A 17,194-nucleotide genomic window follows, 5' to 3' on the forward strand; every position below is an offset into this window, starting at 1 on the left:
TTTGGCTGGAAGAAATAAGGACCACATTGACATCAAAATATGGAAAGTTTTCGATGTAAATGAAATATAAATATGAGAAGTACAAGAAAATAATGAAAAGAAAACGATGTTTTTTCATTGGCTTGTTTCAAAATCACAAGATGCTGCTGCTGACGTGGTTTGTTTCAATTTCATGTATGTAGGAGATGATCATGATTCCGGAACAGACATGGCAGAGGAGTTTGGATATACTAGGCATGATTATTGAAATGAAATCCAATCAATAAGGATAACACAGGAGCTTATATTCTTTTTTTCTAATCAGAGCTTATTCATGTCACGTGGGCATTTGATTTTATATAATAGATTAATTAAAATATATATGTTTATTGGGTAAACGTATTTAACAGTTGATGAACATAAATTAAATTAAAATTCATATTAACAACGATTTTCTATTAATTAATAGTGTACAGAATTTTATACCAACATTGTATAGAAATTAGAATAATTCTACATCATTTTATAACATCTTTCTATTTTTTTATGAGAAGTATTGAATGCATTTTATTTTTCAAAATATTAAGCGCTTTACTATTTCATTTAATGGTTTCTTTACAAGACAATATCGGAGGATTTGTAGAAGAATTAGTAAAAAAAAATGTATATATAACATTGTTCTATAAATTTAACTCTAAAATGTTAACATGACACTCTTGCTGAGTTATGGGGCATCCTTCTCAGACTTAAAACTGGGTTGGGCTCGTGGTTGCAGACCAAACCATAATTGTTTGAACCTATTCCAGAGCGTGACTGACTCTTTGGTCTGTCTTTAGAGAGTGAGGGCAAGGTTTTTTATTTTCGTCATTGTGTCTACTCATGTAGATGGAGTGATTAATAAAAACTCTTTCTTCGACAAAAAATAAAAATATAAAATGAAAAGTCGAATGTCTATGGTTGGATCCCACGTGTAAGCACTCAAAAGAGAGAAGAGAAAAGAGTGTGGACATTTTGGTATTTTCACGCAAGACCAAACGGAACCCGCCTTTTTCTGTTTTTAATAAAAATCAAGGAACAGAATCTACACAAACTGAGGTCAATTTTAGTTAAGGCTTTAAAACCTAAAACTACCGATATACCCTTTGGTCGTTGGTTCCTTCTTCTTGTCGTTGGAAAACGACAGTGTGGCAAAGAAGAAGAAGAAGGAGGAGAAGAACATTCATTTTTTCCTCCTTCTTTTTTCTCTTTCCATCAAATTCCAATAATTTGGTGAATGGGAACGTTCCAGACCTTAAGAAAGGCCTACGGTGCTCTCAAAGACTCCACCACGGTTGGCCTAGCCAAGGTCAATAGCGAATATAAGGTAAAATTCTTTATGTTTTCATCTATCAATTTTATTTATTTATTTGTTTTTTCTAGAAATTAATCTTCTTGCTCAATTGATTTCAATTTTTCAGATTTTCTATTTTATATGTTTTCATGTTGTTCTGTTTTTCTATGTAAGGAATTGGATATTGCAATTGTGAAGGCTACGAGTCACGTAGAATATCCTCCTAAGGAACGTCATGTTAGAAGTGAGTTCTCAAATTTTGTTGAGCATATATGGATTGGAAATTAGTTTCATTGAGGCTTTGAATCATTGGTCTTCAATCCATTATGCTTTGGTTTAATTCCATCGATCTCATTGCTTGCATCGGAAGAAACTAGAAATTAGATCATTACTACCATAATGCCAAATTTTGATATTGATAACTTGTCTCTTTGCTCTTCGATGCAGAAATATTCTATGCAACTTCAGCACACCAGCCGCGGGCAGATGTAGCTTACTGCATACACACACTAGCCAAGCGGCTTTCGAAGACACGGAATTGGATAGTAAGTCCTCTTAATACCTGTTTGGATGCACTCACAGCTGCTAAACAAACACAACTCATTTTGTTTTCTTGTCCATATGATTTATGGTAAAGTGTTATGTTTTTTTAACAGCGTTGGAAAAAGATGTTGTTATGCTTGCTTTCTTCTTGAAAATGAACAAGCATGCATTAGCTTAGAAAGGGGGAATAAAAGGAAAATGGGAATGATATAATTGTCATGAATCAACTATCCTAGAAGCTGAAGTTGTTCAGTGAAAACATGTGAATGTTTTTTATATTATATGAGATTTAAAACTACAAATTATGACTCTAATGCCTTTACAAAACAAATGGGATATGATGTGATATGTCCAGTATACAACCTTTGTGGAAAGCAACATATATTGTGAGGCTAAATAATTCTTAGGATCAGTTTATCATTGATAAAGAGAGAGGGAATGAATGGGATTTGCACACAATTTTACTCAATAACGACAATTTTTCAAAACTTTCTTGACATTGTTTGTAACTGAATAATGCCATGTCACATGACAGGTTGCCATAAAGACATTGATAGTCATTCATAGAATATTGAGAGAGGGTGATCCTACTTTCAAAGATGACCTCACAGCCTACGTGCGCAGGGGACGTTTTCTTCAAATATCTAATTTCAAAGATGACTCAAGTGCTCTAGGTAGATTAGACAGATCCTCTTGTTATCTGAATTTTCTTTCATTCATTTTATGCTTAATTAGATTTCTCTATGCAGCTTGGGACTGTTCTGCATGGGTTCGAACCTACGCACTATTTTTAGAAGAAAGGCTTGAATGTTTTAGAATCCTAAGATATGACATCGAAGCTGAGCGTTTAACAAAACCATCACCGACTATAACTCAAGTGTGTGTGTGCACTTTGCTTTTTAATTTTATTCACGCATTAATTTTTCCATGCTAGTTTTGTTACTACTTTTAGAAAATTAGTAACTTTCAGCTTTGACAGGGACATAGCAGAACACGAATGTTGACTAGTGAAGGGCTATTGGAGCAGCTGCCTGCACTGCAGCAACTTCTATATCGCCTAATTGGTTGTGAGGTAATAATTTGTGGAGAAAACTTTGATTTGGTATCTGCATGATCCTTGTCTGTTATACCATATCTCTTGCCATTGAAATGACATCTTATTTCCCTTAACATTTAATTTTCTTTAATATCTTGCAGCCTGAAGGGTTGGCTTTACGCAATCATCTAATACAGTATGCACTGGCCTTGGTATGCTTGTTTAATTTTCTTTAATTTCACTTTTAAGTATTATCTGATAATATGTTTTGTATCAGTTGTATGACTGAATAAAATTAGACTAAAACGTTTTTTTTTTTCAAAAAAAGAAAAGCTGTAACCTGTTCATGTGCAGAATTGTGAATATCATATCCTTGCAAAATGACAAACAGAGGTGAGGTCTAACCAAAGGGGTTAGTCCCCACAACATGAAAAATCAAGATTTGAATTTTCATAGGAAGTGTTTTCATTTAACTTTTTGAAAATACTTTGAATTGGATTGTCTCTGAAAGAGGATACATGTGGGGGGGGGGGGGAATAGCATTGCAAAATTATATATGCAAACCAGAGAACTTTTTGATTAATATTATTTGTTCATTCATGGCAAATTATGGATTTGCTAAAATCTAATCTTAATTTTTCTTTGATAACGGCTGAAGTTAACAATTCATTAGTAATCTAATCCTAAAAAAATATTTTAACTTTTTTGTTTTCTTTTAGGAGTCCATTTACTGAGCTTTGTATTATTTCTCTAACTTCATTTTACCGCTTCGGGAAATATCATCATTCAGATATTGAAAGAGAGCTTCAAAATATATTGCGCCCTCAATGATGGAATCATAAATCTTGTGGATGTGGTAACGTCTAACTTAGTTTAACATGTAATTTTGATTACTTCACTTGAATTTGAAATTGTACTAACTAATGAAAGTTGCAGTTCTTTGATATGCCAAAATATGATGCAGTGAAGGCGTTACGTATTTATAAAAGAGCTGGCCAACAGGTTTACTATGATGCTTTCCTTCAGAGCCATTATCTTCGTTGTCCAATTTGAATTGTTTGTTGTGCTCAATGAAACTTTCCTAAAGGGGTTCATACTTGTTGAATTGATTATCATTATTATTATGCAGGCTGAAAATCTTGCTGACTTCTATGAATACTGCAAGAGATTGGACCTTGCTAGGAATTTTCAATTTCCAACCTTGAGACTGGTTCTTTCTTGCTCATTAATAAAAATATTTAATTTGATATCATATACAGTTTCTCACTGAGATCTTTCCCATAATAAACAGCCACCTGCTTCTTTTCTTGCGACGATGGAAGAATACATTAAAGAAGCACCCCTGACTGCTACTAAGAGACTGGTAAGCAAAAATGATTTACAAATTTATTCGAGAAAGCCTGTGCCTTATATGCGTTTGGTGTATGAGCTTCAAAGAACCAATATGCATCTCTTTCTAAAGTCATTGTTGCCACATCGATAGAATTGGAGAATGACCATGATAACTTATTTTTATTATTAAATTTCACTCAACAATTTGCATCTATGTTCTGATTCTAGTTATGCCATATAGCACCCGGCCTGACGTATTTGTGTGCTATGATTCGTTAATAAATGTCATGCAACATCAGGAGTATCACGAAAATGATCAATCACCTCAAAGTGAAGCAGAACCCAAAGAATCTGAAGAAGCTGAAGCAAGTGAGCAACCAGATGAAGAAGTCAACGAGGAAGAACTGGTAGATAAAGATGAAACACAACCTAAGGAAGAGGAAGCTGAACTTCCTCCTTTGATATCAACTGATGATTTGCTGGTGTGTTTTTGGTTATGTGGTAATGGTATGAATGTTTGATATGTTGGTTTGATGGAATATATAATATATTTGTCCAACTTTGCAGGGTCTAAACGAGATAAATCCAAAAGCTCAAGAACTAGAAGAAAGCAATGCTTTGGCGCTTGCAATTGTACCACCCGGCGGTAAGGCCTAGAGTAATTAATAATTAAAGACAAACTTTTATAGTGCATGCCTCTCTTGAGAATGGAGATTGGAATTTGCTTCACTAAGATATACAGTATTACATGGAGATAGCCTTCCAGAGACTCAAAGAATCACAATTTAAAAAATTATGCAATGCTTGTTAGAGTTTCCAAGCGGAAACGAGAATATATGACTTAGAAGTACATTTGGGCACTCCATAAAAAAATCGAAAACTAGTGAAGAAAACTTGTCGAATGAAGGACTGTCTTTTTCGTTTTATACCACAGCAGATAAGAGAAATTGGAGATGATATACTAGCACTCATTTCACACAGATAATATTACAAACTTGTATCAATTATTTTCTATTCAAACCTCAATCATGTCCATCATTTAACTAACCATCCTTCTTGTTTGCTACTTGATTCAATTCTAATTCCAAGAGTTTGCAATTTTATGTAGGACATTACTCAAACAATCTTGCGTTGACTAACATAAGCGGAACTTCTGGTTGGGAACTTGCACTGGTAACAACACCAAGTAACCATACAAGCCAAGCACCAGATCGCAGAATGGTTAGTTTTTACCTGCTTGTCATACTTAGTTTGAGCTCATCTGTTTATAAGAAACATGTTAATCAACATTATCATGTTACTTGCACACGCTACAGCCAATACGGCCTAAAATGACTTTTTATATGATGTTCATCTCACATATTAAGGCTATAGGTACAGTTTCACACATGTCAATTTTGTAAAGGTCTGTTACTCTGTTTGAAACTTTGAATATGGCTGTTAAATGCATATACTGCGGACAATTCTCATATAAAGAATAGCTCATACAACTTTCCATCTTAAGCATAAGGTTATGGTTTGTCCTTTAAATCTAAAAGATAACACTATTGTTCTTTTCCCCCTCTTATGTTGAGTCAGGCTGGTGGGTTTGATAAGCTATTACTAGACAGTTTGTATGAAGATGAAAATGCCAGGAGACAACTTCAACTACGAAATGCAGGCTATGGATATGAGGGAATGGATACACATAATCCATTTGATCATTATAATCAGCAGGATCCATTTGCAATGTCCAACAACATAGCGCCTCCGGCCAATGTGCAAATGGCATTCATGGCTCAGCAACAACAACAAATGATGTTCCAACAACAGCAACAATATAACACGATGATGGTCCCTTACCAGTATCCACAGACTCAATACAATCAACAAATGCCAGTAATGGGTTCTGCTAATCCATTTAGTGATCCCTTATCCGTGCCTAGCTATACTTATAGTTCCATGCATCATCAAGGAAACTACCACTTAATGTAGAGTTCAGCTTCTTTCCTACTCAATCCTCTTCTTTTCTCTCCCCCAATCCCCTGCCCAAAAAGGATGTGTTCTCTGTTATTTTAAGTAGGATAACACCAACTTTCTTTATCAAAATCTCATTCATTATTGGCCGGTGAATGTGACATGTACATTTTATTTGTAACTATCAATGATTCATTTTTCATCAGGCATGCTTGGGTACACCCTTTCAAGTTGCATTAAATGGTGCATTTTGAAAAATAAAGTTACCTGAGCGATAGTCCAAAGTTTGAAACTGAGTAATCTAGACAGAAAACATGCCTCATTGACTATTATTCCAACTGAGTAATCTAGACAGAAAACATACCTCATTGACTATTATTCCAATTGAGTATCAAGACAGAAAACAAAGCCTCATTGACTATTATTCCAAGTTTAATGATTCATTTATCTTACCAGAACAACCCTGGCAAACTAAAGTCAACTCGACTGTACAGTACTTGCAGTTCAGAACCCATTTAAAGCAACTTAAAATCAGGGTCATGTCCCACAAACCAAAATAAAAATAATGACAAGTGATCATGATAATAAGAGTAGATTAAAATGTAAAAACAAACTGAAACAAAATTTGGGGTGTTTGGTTTGGTTGTTTTTTGTTTTCATTTTCACTGAAAATAGAAAATAGTGATGAAAATGTGTTTGGTTGAATTTCTGTTTTCATTTTTAGTGAAAATATTTTCCCAAACAAACCAAAAATTAAAAACAATAAAATCTCATTTTCAGTGTTTTCGGTTGAAACCAGAAATCTCATTTTGGATAAAATGAAAACGCGGTGACAAAGAATGTAATTTTAAGCAAATCTAAAAATACATTTCCTTTTGGAAACACATTTTCAATGTTTTTATTTTTTGAAAGTAGAAAACAAGAAATCAAACTAAATATGTTTTCAGAATTCTAATCTTTTGAAAATGAAAACAATTTTCAGAAAATGAAAACAGAAAATAAAAATGCAAACCAAACACACCCTTAGAAAACCAAACTTATTCTATCTCTTTCCTCCGAGAAAGCATGATCTAAAATTCAATATTAATACTTTAGGATCCTGCATGAATGTATGTGTATGAATTTTTCAAGTTGAATTTTTTGTTTAGATTTCACGCTAGACTCTTTCCACAATACCAAATGCCCCTCCAGTCAAATACAAGAACGCTTGACCAAGATCTATTAGTTACATTTAAAATCTCTTTTGAATATAACTCGCACATCTTAAGACTTATCATGGTGAGTTCATGCCAAAAAAGAACTGTATCTCTCTTTTCAATTAGAATAATGTTATTTGTATGACATATTTTACAACAATTGAAAGAGAAATATGCAATGTGAAGGAGAGATAGAGACAAAAAATATTGTTGAATAAATTGTTGGATCAATAATGCAACACATTCAATTATAACAAGAGAGAATCCAAATCCTGAATCATACTAGAGGATTTGATAAATAGTCTCTAGCAAGGCGAGGCAAATTTATAATTCTTGCTGAGTCTACTCAAACAAACTATATCTTCAAAACTTTAGCACTGCTTTTCTTCTCGTATTATTTGAATAGGTCTATGAATAATCTATCACATTTCTTGAGATAAACATAAATCACTCCTTTTCCCTCTTTCGGCAAAAGAACTAGTTCACGTACAATGGCAACAACATGCATCTTAGCTTATATGGTTGCATGCTCTGAGCCTTTCAATGGGAAATCAATGCTTTAATTATAGAACTTAATAGAAACTACACAGTGCTAAAATAGTAAAAATTCAAGAAACTTAGGGACAGCGCTAAAAACTTGTTCCCCCCTATCAAGTCTACTACAGTTATATGTACATGAACAGAGAGATATTCATTGAATTGAGCAGATGTTTGGTCGTTCAGAGGAATGCTCAAAGAAGCTTTTTGCTTTATTAGTTACACAAATATATACATGATACATCACCCAATGTAAAAGGTTCAACATACCAACATGGACAATATTATTCTACACACATTGGTTATTTTTGAAGTGCTTGGTCACCAACCAAATTATATACAAATAACATTTGAGACCAAAAAACGTGAGAATGGCTAATCCAAAAGCAACCAATGGTTAACCTGTGCAGGAATTCTCATTTTCATGCACTGTCTTCTATGCAAGCAAGCTTCTTGATCTTCAAATAGTTTAGTTCCCTCTCATTGAGTTAAGGTTGCAACCCTGAAAATTATACATAGTTTGAGCTCAGCAAGGCATGTGCTTTAAGTCGAATCCAAAGACAATTCTGAAATGATATCAACACACACAAACACTTAGCATGATGATCATCCTTCCTCATCTTCAGAGAGAGCAAGGTTTTGAGTGGGTGACATAACCTTGAGTTGCACAGTAACCTCTGTCCCTCGTGGGGTGGCAATAGCATTCCCAGATTCGTCGTCTAACATGCAATAGTGAACAATAAAGAATGAATTGTTTGTTAACGAATAAACAATGGGGTTGAGATAAACAAGCAAAAGAAGAAAGACCTTGTTGAAGGAAGAAGGGATGAGAGGGGATGGAGAATGTGTGAAGGAGAGGGGAAGGAGGAGGTGGGACCCAGAAGGAGGAACCGGGGAGGAAGGGAAGCCAATCGGGTGTGGCCTTCTTCACCATAAGACGGTGGACGTGATCCTCCAACAGCCTCACTCCGTCGATCTCCACCCACTATCACGCCCTTAGCCGATTCGGAATGACGGAGTAGCTAGGTCTTGGTCTTCTTCGAGATGAATCTGGCCATCATATGGGACCAAACCAGATGCGCTTCTTCCTTTTCAATACAGATTTTTACAGAGGGATATCATTATATTTTACAACTTCATGGTCTCGGATCAATATCATGCTATTCAAAAAATTGAATTAATATTTTTTCTATAGATTATTTATTTAATATTAGTACTTCTTTTGAAACTTTTAATTTTTTAATTTTATATTTAAATATTTAAAAACTAATATTTTAGTCCTACCTGTAAGATAAATATTTATTTTATATAATTAGATGTTATAGTAAATTGCTTTCAGAAAAAGGTGTTATAATAAATACATATTTTAAACATATAAACTATATTGTAAATTTATAATCAACAAATAGAATTTAAAATACATATATATATATATATATAATAAAATATAATAATAGATGTTTTTATTGATAAAGATTAAAAAATAATATTTTTACATTTACTTTCCGTATGAAAAAATATAAATTAACTATTAATTTAATATGATGTATCAAAATTTAAATTTGTAAATATAATTTTTATTATTAACAAATGACCAAATTAAGATTTGACTAAAATTAATCATTAATTTTGAATAATTTTGAATAAAATAAAACATGAGGTACTTAATGTATAAAAATAAATAAATCAAACGGCACGATAAAATAGAAATTTAAAAAAGTTCATTCTCTTAAAATAAACAGCTAATCGTCTTTACGCTTTATATTTTTTCTTACAAAGAAATAAGATATACCCCTATTGAGTCTACAGAACAAAAATCTCAACGTTATCAAACATGTGTTTTATTCATTTTATACATTTAAATTTCGAGGGTATAACTAGAAACGGATGAAGGTGATGGAAATTATGGAATGGTGGAAAAAAAATATAAAATTCACGTATCTAAACATGAACACATTATGGTCCGGGACTGCTTTTGCAACGCTGTTCTAAAATGCAAACCAAGGTACGCAATGCAAATGCAATCAAGCAAAATTTAAATCATAAACAGAAATGAATCATCATAATTTATTTCATGATAAATCGAATATTTGTATTTACACATTCATCTCTGCAAAACTATGGTATTCATGACATGAGGTATGGAAGTGAAGCCGAAGAAACTCATTTTATTGCCACTAAAGAATTGTAATTACAAAATATATACAGGACACATCAATGTAAGATTTGGCTCACATCTCAGACAAAAGATTGCTAATTTTGCGGAGCTCCTTGAGAGCTGACATGGCATTAACCTGCGCTTTACCAACCACAACAATTTTAGACATGTTATCTAATGATGCTTCTTGGCCCCTGTCTTGTTGGAAAGCACACTCAATCACCTGCCACACAAAAACAAGTTCTTAGGATAACATGTTTGAAACAGTTCATGTAAATAAAACTGTTTTTTTTTTAATCTTCAGATTGTAACTTCAGTTTACTCACTAACTTGTCATTGAATGAGTGTGACAATCAAAAAGAAGTTTACCTGGATATGCTCAAGCATTGACTGCCCAATATTCCTCATACTGCCCATCACAGTCTGATCTGTAGATTCCCCTTTGCAACTAACAGAACTACAATGTCCATTGGCTGTAGAAGAGGGTATTATGTTTCTTTGATTATTACAATTGTTGGCTGTAGAAGAGGGTATTATGTTACTTTGGTTATTACAACAGTTGGCTGTAGAAGAGGGTATTGTGTTACTTTGATTATTACAATTGTGGGCTGTAGAAGAGGGTACTGTGTTACTTTGACTATTACAATTGTTGGCTGTAGAAGAGGGTGTTGTGTTACTTTGGTTGCTACAATTGTTGGCAGGTTTTACAGCCTCATAAGCATCACCTCCTTTCTCTGACATAAACTCGCCATTATTCCGCCCAAACTTCCATAGCCACTGGAATTTGTTCAATTTTCTCTCCTTAGAATTTGTGGTTGAATTCCCTGCAGAATTATTAATATTATTTCTCCCTGGTGTCTGAGGTCCTTTCTCAGGATGATCAGAGATTGGAAGAGGTGAATCAATGGGACTACTAAGTGAAGTTTCATTAGTTATATCCAGGGATAAATTAGACCCAACACTTCTTTTCTCGGAGTCATTTTTGTGATCAATGGTCTCATTGGTAGGACTAGCTGGGCAAGAAATAACAGGTGAGTTTTCCTCACTACTTGTGTTTTGACTTTGACATCTATCTTCAGGAGAATAGTTGTTGCTGCCTTCAGAGCCATCTTCCCCTTGCTCCTCTTCAACTGTGGCAGACAGATCATCATGACAAGAGAGTTTTTCAGTATCTTCCTCGAAGCCAAGTTCCTTAGAAAGATCTTCTAACAAACATCGCCTAACCGGTGACTTGGATTCCTTTTTACCACTCTTAATCCTTGATGAAGAGGGGTCAGATTCCGTTCTTTTCAAACTGAACTTTACCTTTTCTGTCCATCCCTTCTTCCGAGTAGGAACCTGTTTTTCTACTCCATCTTGTTTGAGTTCTTCAGCCTTGTGGACCACTCTCCACTTTTCTTCCCAGTAGCTATCAGGTACCAAATTCAGAGGAGTTTTTGGTGAAATTGATTCAGATGAAAGGGTGCGAGATCTTGCAATAGCTGATTTACCCTGGTTATGATACTCGACCAATAAAGGCATTGAGGATGAAATCTCAGTACTTAATGCAAGAGCCAGCAAGGATTTAGCTTTCTCTATTAGTTTTTCAACGTTAATGTTCTCAGGGAAGTTTAATAATCTCTGGAGACAGGTTGTAGGATTTTCAGCTGCAAGTAACGAAGATCTTATATGAAGCATCATTGCTACAGCCATAGCTGAGATAAATGCTCCGCGAGACGAATTGAAGATCCTAAAACCAGAGTCTGCATTGTCCTCTGCATGTTTTTCCAATTTACTATTATCTGATGAAAAGATTTCATCCCAGATTATCAAGAGGTTGCTGAGTGAAAATTCCCGTCCAAATAAAACTCGCAACCAGCGGAGAGCAAAGTACTGGGGTTCAACCCCGAGATCAACGAGATGGCCATGCAAAGATGAATCCACATGAGACAACAAATGATACAATGCAGCAGAAGCTTCAATTACAGGAGGCAAGCCAGTATGGGACCCAGGCAAAGGAGAATAAGAGAAGAAATCAGCCATTGCAATTGAACCACGTGCCCCATTCATTAAAGCATCAAACATACAGTAAGCATCATGTTCAATGAACTTGTCAGATAAAACCACACCCAGTTCACCTTCAGCCCCATAAGCGTCACTTAGCAATACAATGTTCTGTATCTTAGGATCAAGCTCATCAAGACTCTTGATTTTCGTTGCATTTCCATTGGAGTTGATTTCATCCTCCATCAAGTCTGAAGATTTTCTAAAATCAAAGCTGTAAGAAAGATCATTCTCTTGACAAAAGAGGTCATCAAATCTGTCTGTGAAGTGATCTTCATAAAGCTTTCGAACTTCCGAAAGACACCCCACATCAAATTGGAGAACATAAAGCACCGGAGCAAGTAATTCATGCATTCCTACAAAATAAATTAATGAAAGAAGCACAATAATATCATATCAGCAATTTGCATCACATACAACTAAATCAAGTTATATGGGAACCTGGAAGTCAAACTAAGGGAATTTATAATTTACCAAGTAACAGGTTTCCTACAATTTAATCAATGGATCTCGCAACAAGGAAGACAATGTTCAGTAATCATACATGCAGATAATGGAACAGTAATGAGTAATCAATGCAAATGTAATTACAAACTCGTTGGCTGTAAAGAGTATTTTTGATAGATATAGTCATTAATTCCCATTGTTCATGCCCGGAGAACATGAGATTGGCTATGAGCAAAACATATGATGTGCCTTTTTGTGATTGGTAAAGTTTTCATTCAATTGTATGAGCTATGGTTAATTATACAAGGGAAAATGAGACATCCATGATAAATAGGAAAGCTTAGTTGAACTAAAGATGAGTGTACTGTAAGCATAGTTTCTTATATGGAGTTGGAAGGAAAAATAAGACAACTGTCCCAAAATGAGAAAACATGTTTGAGACAAATGTAAATTCACTTACATTCAACATATTGTCCGCAAATGTTGCTAGACAGAGCAATTTACCTTGTCTATAACCACACTCTGGGTGTCTGAGACACCATAGTAATAAAATTCGTCTCAATATGCCTTGGCATCCTGGTGTCTGGAAATAGTTGCCATGTTCTGGGTATAAACGTGATAAATCCTGATCAACCATCTTCTCCATCTCTGCATTGCGAAAAAAGCGACTCCATGTACTGTCTGCATATAGAGGTCAAAATTGTCAACACAGATAGAGTTCAATGGCAAGAGACAGCAAGGGTTAGATAGACTACCTAGAAATCTATGGATATCAGTAATAAGTATTTCAAGGCTTTGAGGCAACATTATGACAAAAAATGCAACAATTTACTTGCTTGTCTTTTTTATCTGCTTCCTCTTCACCTCAACAGTTTGTTGATTGCCATTATTTCTTTGCTTAACCTTTTCATGGGTTTGGTTGCCACTAAATGAACAGGGAGCATTGCTATATTCCTTTAGGGAAAATACATATATTTACAAAATCTTGGAAAATAGCACTAGATATATAATCTGTCAACAAATAAAAGGATACCAAAGGATGATGCTCTTGTTAAACCAATAGGTGGAAGGAAATATTGCGCATTAACATTCAAGATATCTAACTTGCTCTCTACTATTTAAAAGAAATTTATGAAAGTATATTGGCTACATCAGGGATCTGGAACCAGATATAGATTTATCTACAAGTAAAGTGCCAGAATGGAGTGTGAGAAAATATGCTCAGGTTTACCTGGATTTTGTGAAAGTGGGTTGTCCATGACAAGATTGGGTGAACTACTCCCATCCTTTGGCATATGAGGATCAACAAGGAGGCGCCCTCTCAAACTAGCATACCTGACAAGATTATAAACAGTCCGTGTTAAATAAGAAACACCACAAAAAAAACTGCTTTTAGCTGAACAAATATGCAATTGTTTTTAATGCACAATTATGATAAACACCAAGAAACAGGTGGATCTAACAACTCAGTCCTGGCAACTCTACACATAACGTGTAAGTTGTAGCAGCAGGCAATTGCCAAATCCATATCCAGAATCCATAATTTATGCAAATAACCCTTAAAGCGAAACCAAGAAACAGCTTATTTTTCTTTTCATTTCAGCCAACGAAACAATACTTTGATATAAGATGATATTGGCCTGACAGGAGGAACAAAAAAGAAATATAATCGATTATAACGGAATGAATTCATCCAAACACATACGTAAGCATTCTCAATTGAAAATTGCCAAAATTTCCTGTATTTTCTGTATGATTGTATCCACATTATCCCAAAAAATAAAAAAATTCCCTTGTTATATTGAGAGTTGAAGGGGGGGGGGGGGGGGGGGGGGAATTACACACAACCAAAAACAGCTAGTACATTATATCGTTAAGCTTACCATTAATACCTAGGAAGTAATATAACTTTGGCTGGAACTCTCAAATTGGCACCGAATTTGAGGAATAAGATTATAGAAACAACACAAATTGAAATTAAACCCAAGAAAACAATGAAACGTAATTACATCCTCATAAAAACTATATAAAAAAAAACTGATAAGGTACCATGATTATTAAACTGGCCTCACCTCCTTCTAGAATTAGCGGTGGCACGACGAAGATCATCAATGGAAGAAGAAGAAGAAGGTAACACCCCAAGATTTATACGCCACTGCAAACCTCTAAGATCCCCGAATCGCCGACTCTCCGGCGCCGATCCCGGAGAAGCGGCGTCGGAGCTAAAAGATGGCACCGACGAGGATTCCGGCAATGGCGGTTCCATCTGAGCCGGCGGCATGATTATCCGGCAACCCCTCACCTACCCAGATGCTCAAAACCAACGATATTCCAGGAAAAAAAAATGCGAGCTTTGCAGAAAAATCAATGAAAATTGTCCCAATTTCTGAAGCGGGGCTCCTAAAAAACGTAATAATTTAACTGAATTGCAATCTGGGAAAGCGAAAAATTGGAAATTTTCAGCCACGCAAGGTGATTGAAGGGAAAAGGGTAAAATAGGGGATGAGTGGGCACTGAGCAGAGAAGGAAATGATTGGAAGAGTTGGAATGTTGGTTTTACTGATTCTCTGTCTTTCTTTCTTCCTTCATTCCTTTGTGGAAAGAAAAAGAAAGGAAAGAGAGAGAGAATAGGAAGTTTTTTGTCCAAGGGAATGAAATGAAATGGGAATAAACAAAGAAGGAAAAGTGAATGGTGTATGTGTGTTGGGGAGTAAGTTGTGATGGAGGGTAAATTGAGCTGTACATTTTCATTTTCTTCTCTCTGAATTGATCATTCTGATAAGTTTTTGTTATATATTGTTTTTACATAGAAAAAAAGATAATGGATGAATGTTGTAATGTTTACTTGTTTAGAATATAAATTTGTATCCTTTAAAAAAAATACATATATAAATTTGTAAGCGTTTATAATTCAGTTTGTACTAACTCGTCTTTTAGACGAAATCTTGAATATTAAAGGTTTCTTAATAAATAGGTATAACTCAGTTTATTAAACAATATGAATTAAATATTGTAAATTTTGTAATATTATTTTTTAGAGTTAATCCGACCATAAGTAAGATTTAAAATAATTTTTTTTAAAATAGTTTACTTTAAATAAGAAAATTATATATTTAATCTTTTTATCAACGTGACTTTTTTATAATAAATGTGATATTTTAAAAATAATTTAAGACTTTGTGTTTTACTTTAAAATTGGATTGATGATGAAAATTTAAATAATTGATATAAGTTTATAAATTCAAAATTCAAGAAATGGTATAAATTCAAAATTTATTTGTAATTATTGTATTAAAAATTCACCATCCGCCCATCTCTGGAGTAGTTTCAATTTTTTTAATAAAAGTAAGAGGTAAATTTTTATATATTATTGATATATAAAGTTTAGTCAATCAATAAAAAAAATGATAAGTATAACTTTTGATATAATTATTATGTATAATACTGGTATAAAATATTATTGTATATTTTTTATAATCAAGAGAGATAATGTAAAATAAAATTATTAATATGATAAAAATAAATAATAAATGAATATGGTATATAATGTACCAATGAGCAAAAGTATGGAACCTTGTAGGGTATATTCTTTTTGGGTGCTCTTAAATGCTTCGAGTTGTTGTTATTGTTACGCGGCTTACGCCTTTCATCAGTTTACTGCAGCATGGAAAGAAAGAGAGAAAGAGACAGAAAGAGGTAAGGGCCAAATTCAATAAACAAAAATGATGAAAAATAAGAAGAAAAAAAACATTAGTATAATTTCATTTTCTAATACTCCTTCAGACATTCTCTTTCCAAATCTCTTTATTTAATACATAGTTCGTTTCTTTTGGCTAGCAATATTTATTTCACGATTGTAGCATGAGTAGTTGAGTACTACTTTCACCAAAACAAACACATAGCATCATCGGTCGTGATTATACCACTCATTGATTATGAAAATTTATACACACAAACAGGAACTTTATTTGACTAGGAAAAGAGTTGGCCTGACCCATATATATTCTTTTTTGTTTTTAATTTCCTTCACTTCACTTGCCGCTCATTGATGATCAATTTTGAGTTTTGACCCAAACTGGAATATAATCAAAACATAGAAAATCAGAAGATTTTCCACCTCCTACAACATGAAAAAGCGAAAAACCTTTGGAGCGGCGATATCAATTAAAGAGCCACTCATTTGAAGAAAAAACAAATTGTGAAGTGAGCTAGTTCAGGCAATTTGCATAAAGTCTTGTATGTTTAACCATTTATTTTATTTTGTCATCATGCAAAGCCCACTAATTAGACATGTTCAAGCGTACAATTTTGCATTGGAATGATGGTGCTATTCCCAAGTTTTTTTATATATCTTCATCTAACCTCTTACACATCCTTTGTCTCTGGTATATATTATTGGAGAGATATATAGTGTATGTTATTTTTTGTAAAACATTGTTGAAAGTGATTCCTAACTTGAATTCTTGATTCCGGTGCCACTCACCACGTGTGTTTAAGCCGAAGTTGATTTCCAGATAAATTTATCCAAAAGTATCTCAGTTTGGTAACATCTAACCGAACAAACTGACGAATTTGAACAAACAGCCAAGTGAATACTTCCATGATGCTACTTTCACTCTTCCCATGTGCTAGCTGGG

The 17,194-nt window shown here is 34.1% G+C and overlaps 2 protein-coding genes and 1 pseudogene across 4 annotated transcripts; 1 reads left to right on the top strand and 2 right to left on the bottom strand.

Moving 5' to 3' along the window:
- Positions 1-1,133: 1,133 nt before the first annotated feature.
- On the top strand, positions 1,134-6,484 carry LOC100818165 (putative clathrin assembly protein At5g57200). The gene is made up of 15 exons (XM_006600416.4): positions 1,134-1,342; positions 1,484-1,553; positions 1,757-1,854; positions 2,388-2,526; positions 2,602-2,729; positions 2,832-2,924; positions 3,050-3,100; positions 3,679-3,744; positions 3,825-3,890; positions 4,018-4,098; positions 4,180-4,251; positions 4,520-4,702; positions 4,788-4,866; positions 5,329-5,441; positions 5,799-6,484. Exons 1-15 carry the CDS (start codon positions 1,253-1,255, stop codon positions 6,192-6,194), a joined length of 1,725 nt encoding a protein of 574 aa, XP_006600479.1. The 5' UTR covers positions 1,134-1,252; the 3' UTR covers positions 6,195-6,484.
- Positions 6,485-8,100: 1,616 nt separating this feature from the next.
- Positions 8,101-8,970, bottom strand: LOC100818858 (uncharacterized; annotated as a pseudogene). The gene is made up of 2 exons (XR_137397.5): positions 8,717-8,970; positions 8,101-8,628 (listed from the first exon to the last, which is right to left on the bottom strand). The product of XR_137397.5 is annotated as an uncharacterized protein (transcript).
- A 1,087-nt stretch (positions 8,971-10,057) lies between these two features.
- On the bottom strand, positions 10,058-15,300 carry LOC100818700 (uncharacterized). Of its 2 annotated transcripts, XM_006600417.4 has the most exons (5): positions 14,630-15,300; positions 13,789-13,892; positions 13,062-13,238; positions 10,437-12,466; positions 10,058-10,290 (listed from the first exon to the last, which is right to left on the bottom strand). In XM_006600417.4, the coding sequence occupies exons 1-5, from the start codon at positions 14,836-14,838 to the stop codon at positions 10,141-10,143; spliced, it is 2,670 nt and encodes an 889-aa protein (XP_006600480.1). In that variant the 5' UTR covers positions 14,839-15,300; the 3' UTR covers positions 10,058-10,140. The 2 variants fall into 2 exon arrangements, with proteins under 2 accessions (XP_006600480.1, XP_014625436.1); XM_014769950.2 differs by lacking the exons at positions 13,789-13,892; positions 14,630-15,300 and having other exon boundaries at positions 13,018-13,142.
- Between the last annotated feature and the right edge of the window lie 1,894 nt (positions 15,301-17,194).

The sequence above is a fragment of the Glycine max genome, chromosome 17 (genome assembly GCF_000004515.6).
Source record: "Glycine max cultivar Williams 82 chromosome 17, Glycine_max_v4.0, whole genome shotgun sequence".
NCBI classification, from domain to species: Eukaryota; Viridiplantae; Streptophyta; class Magnoliopsida; order Fabales; family Fabaceae; genus Glycine; species Glycine max.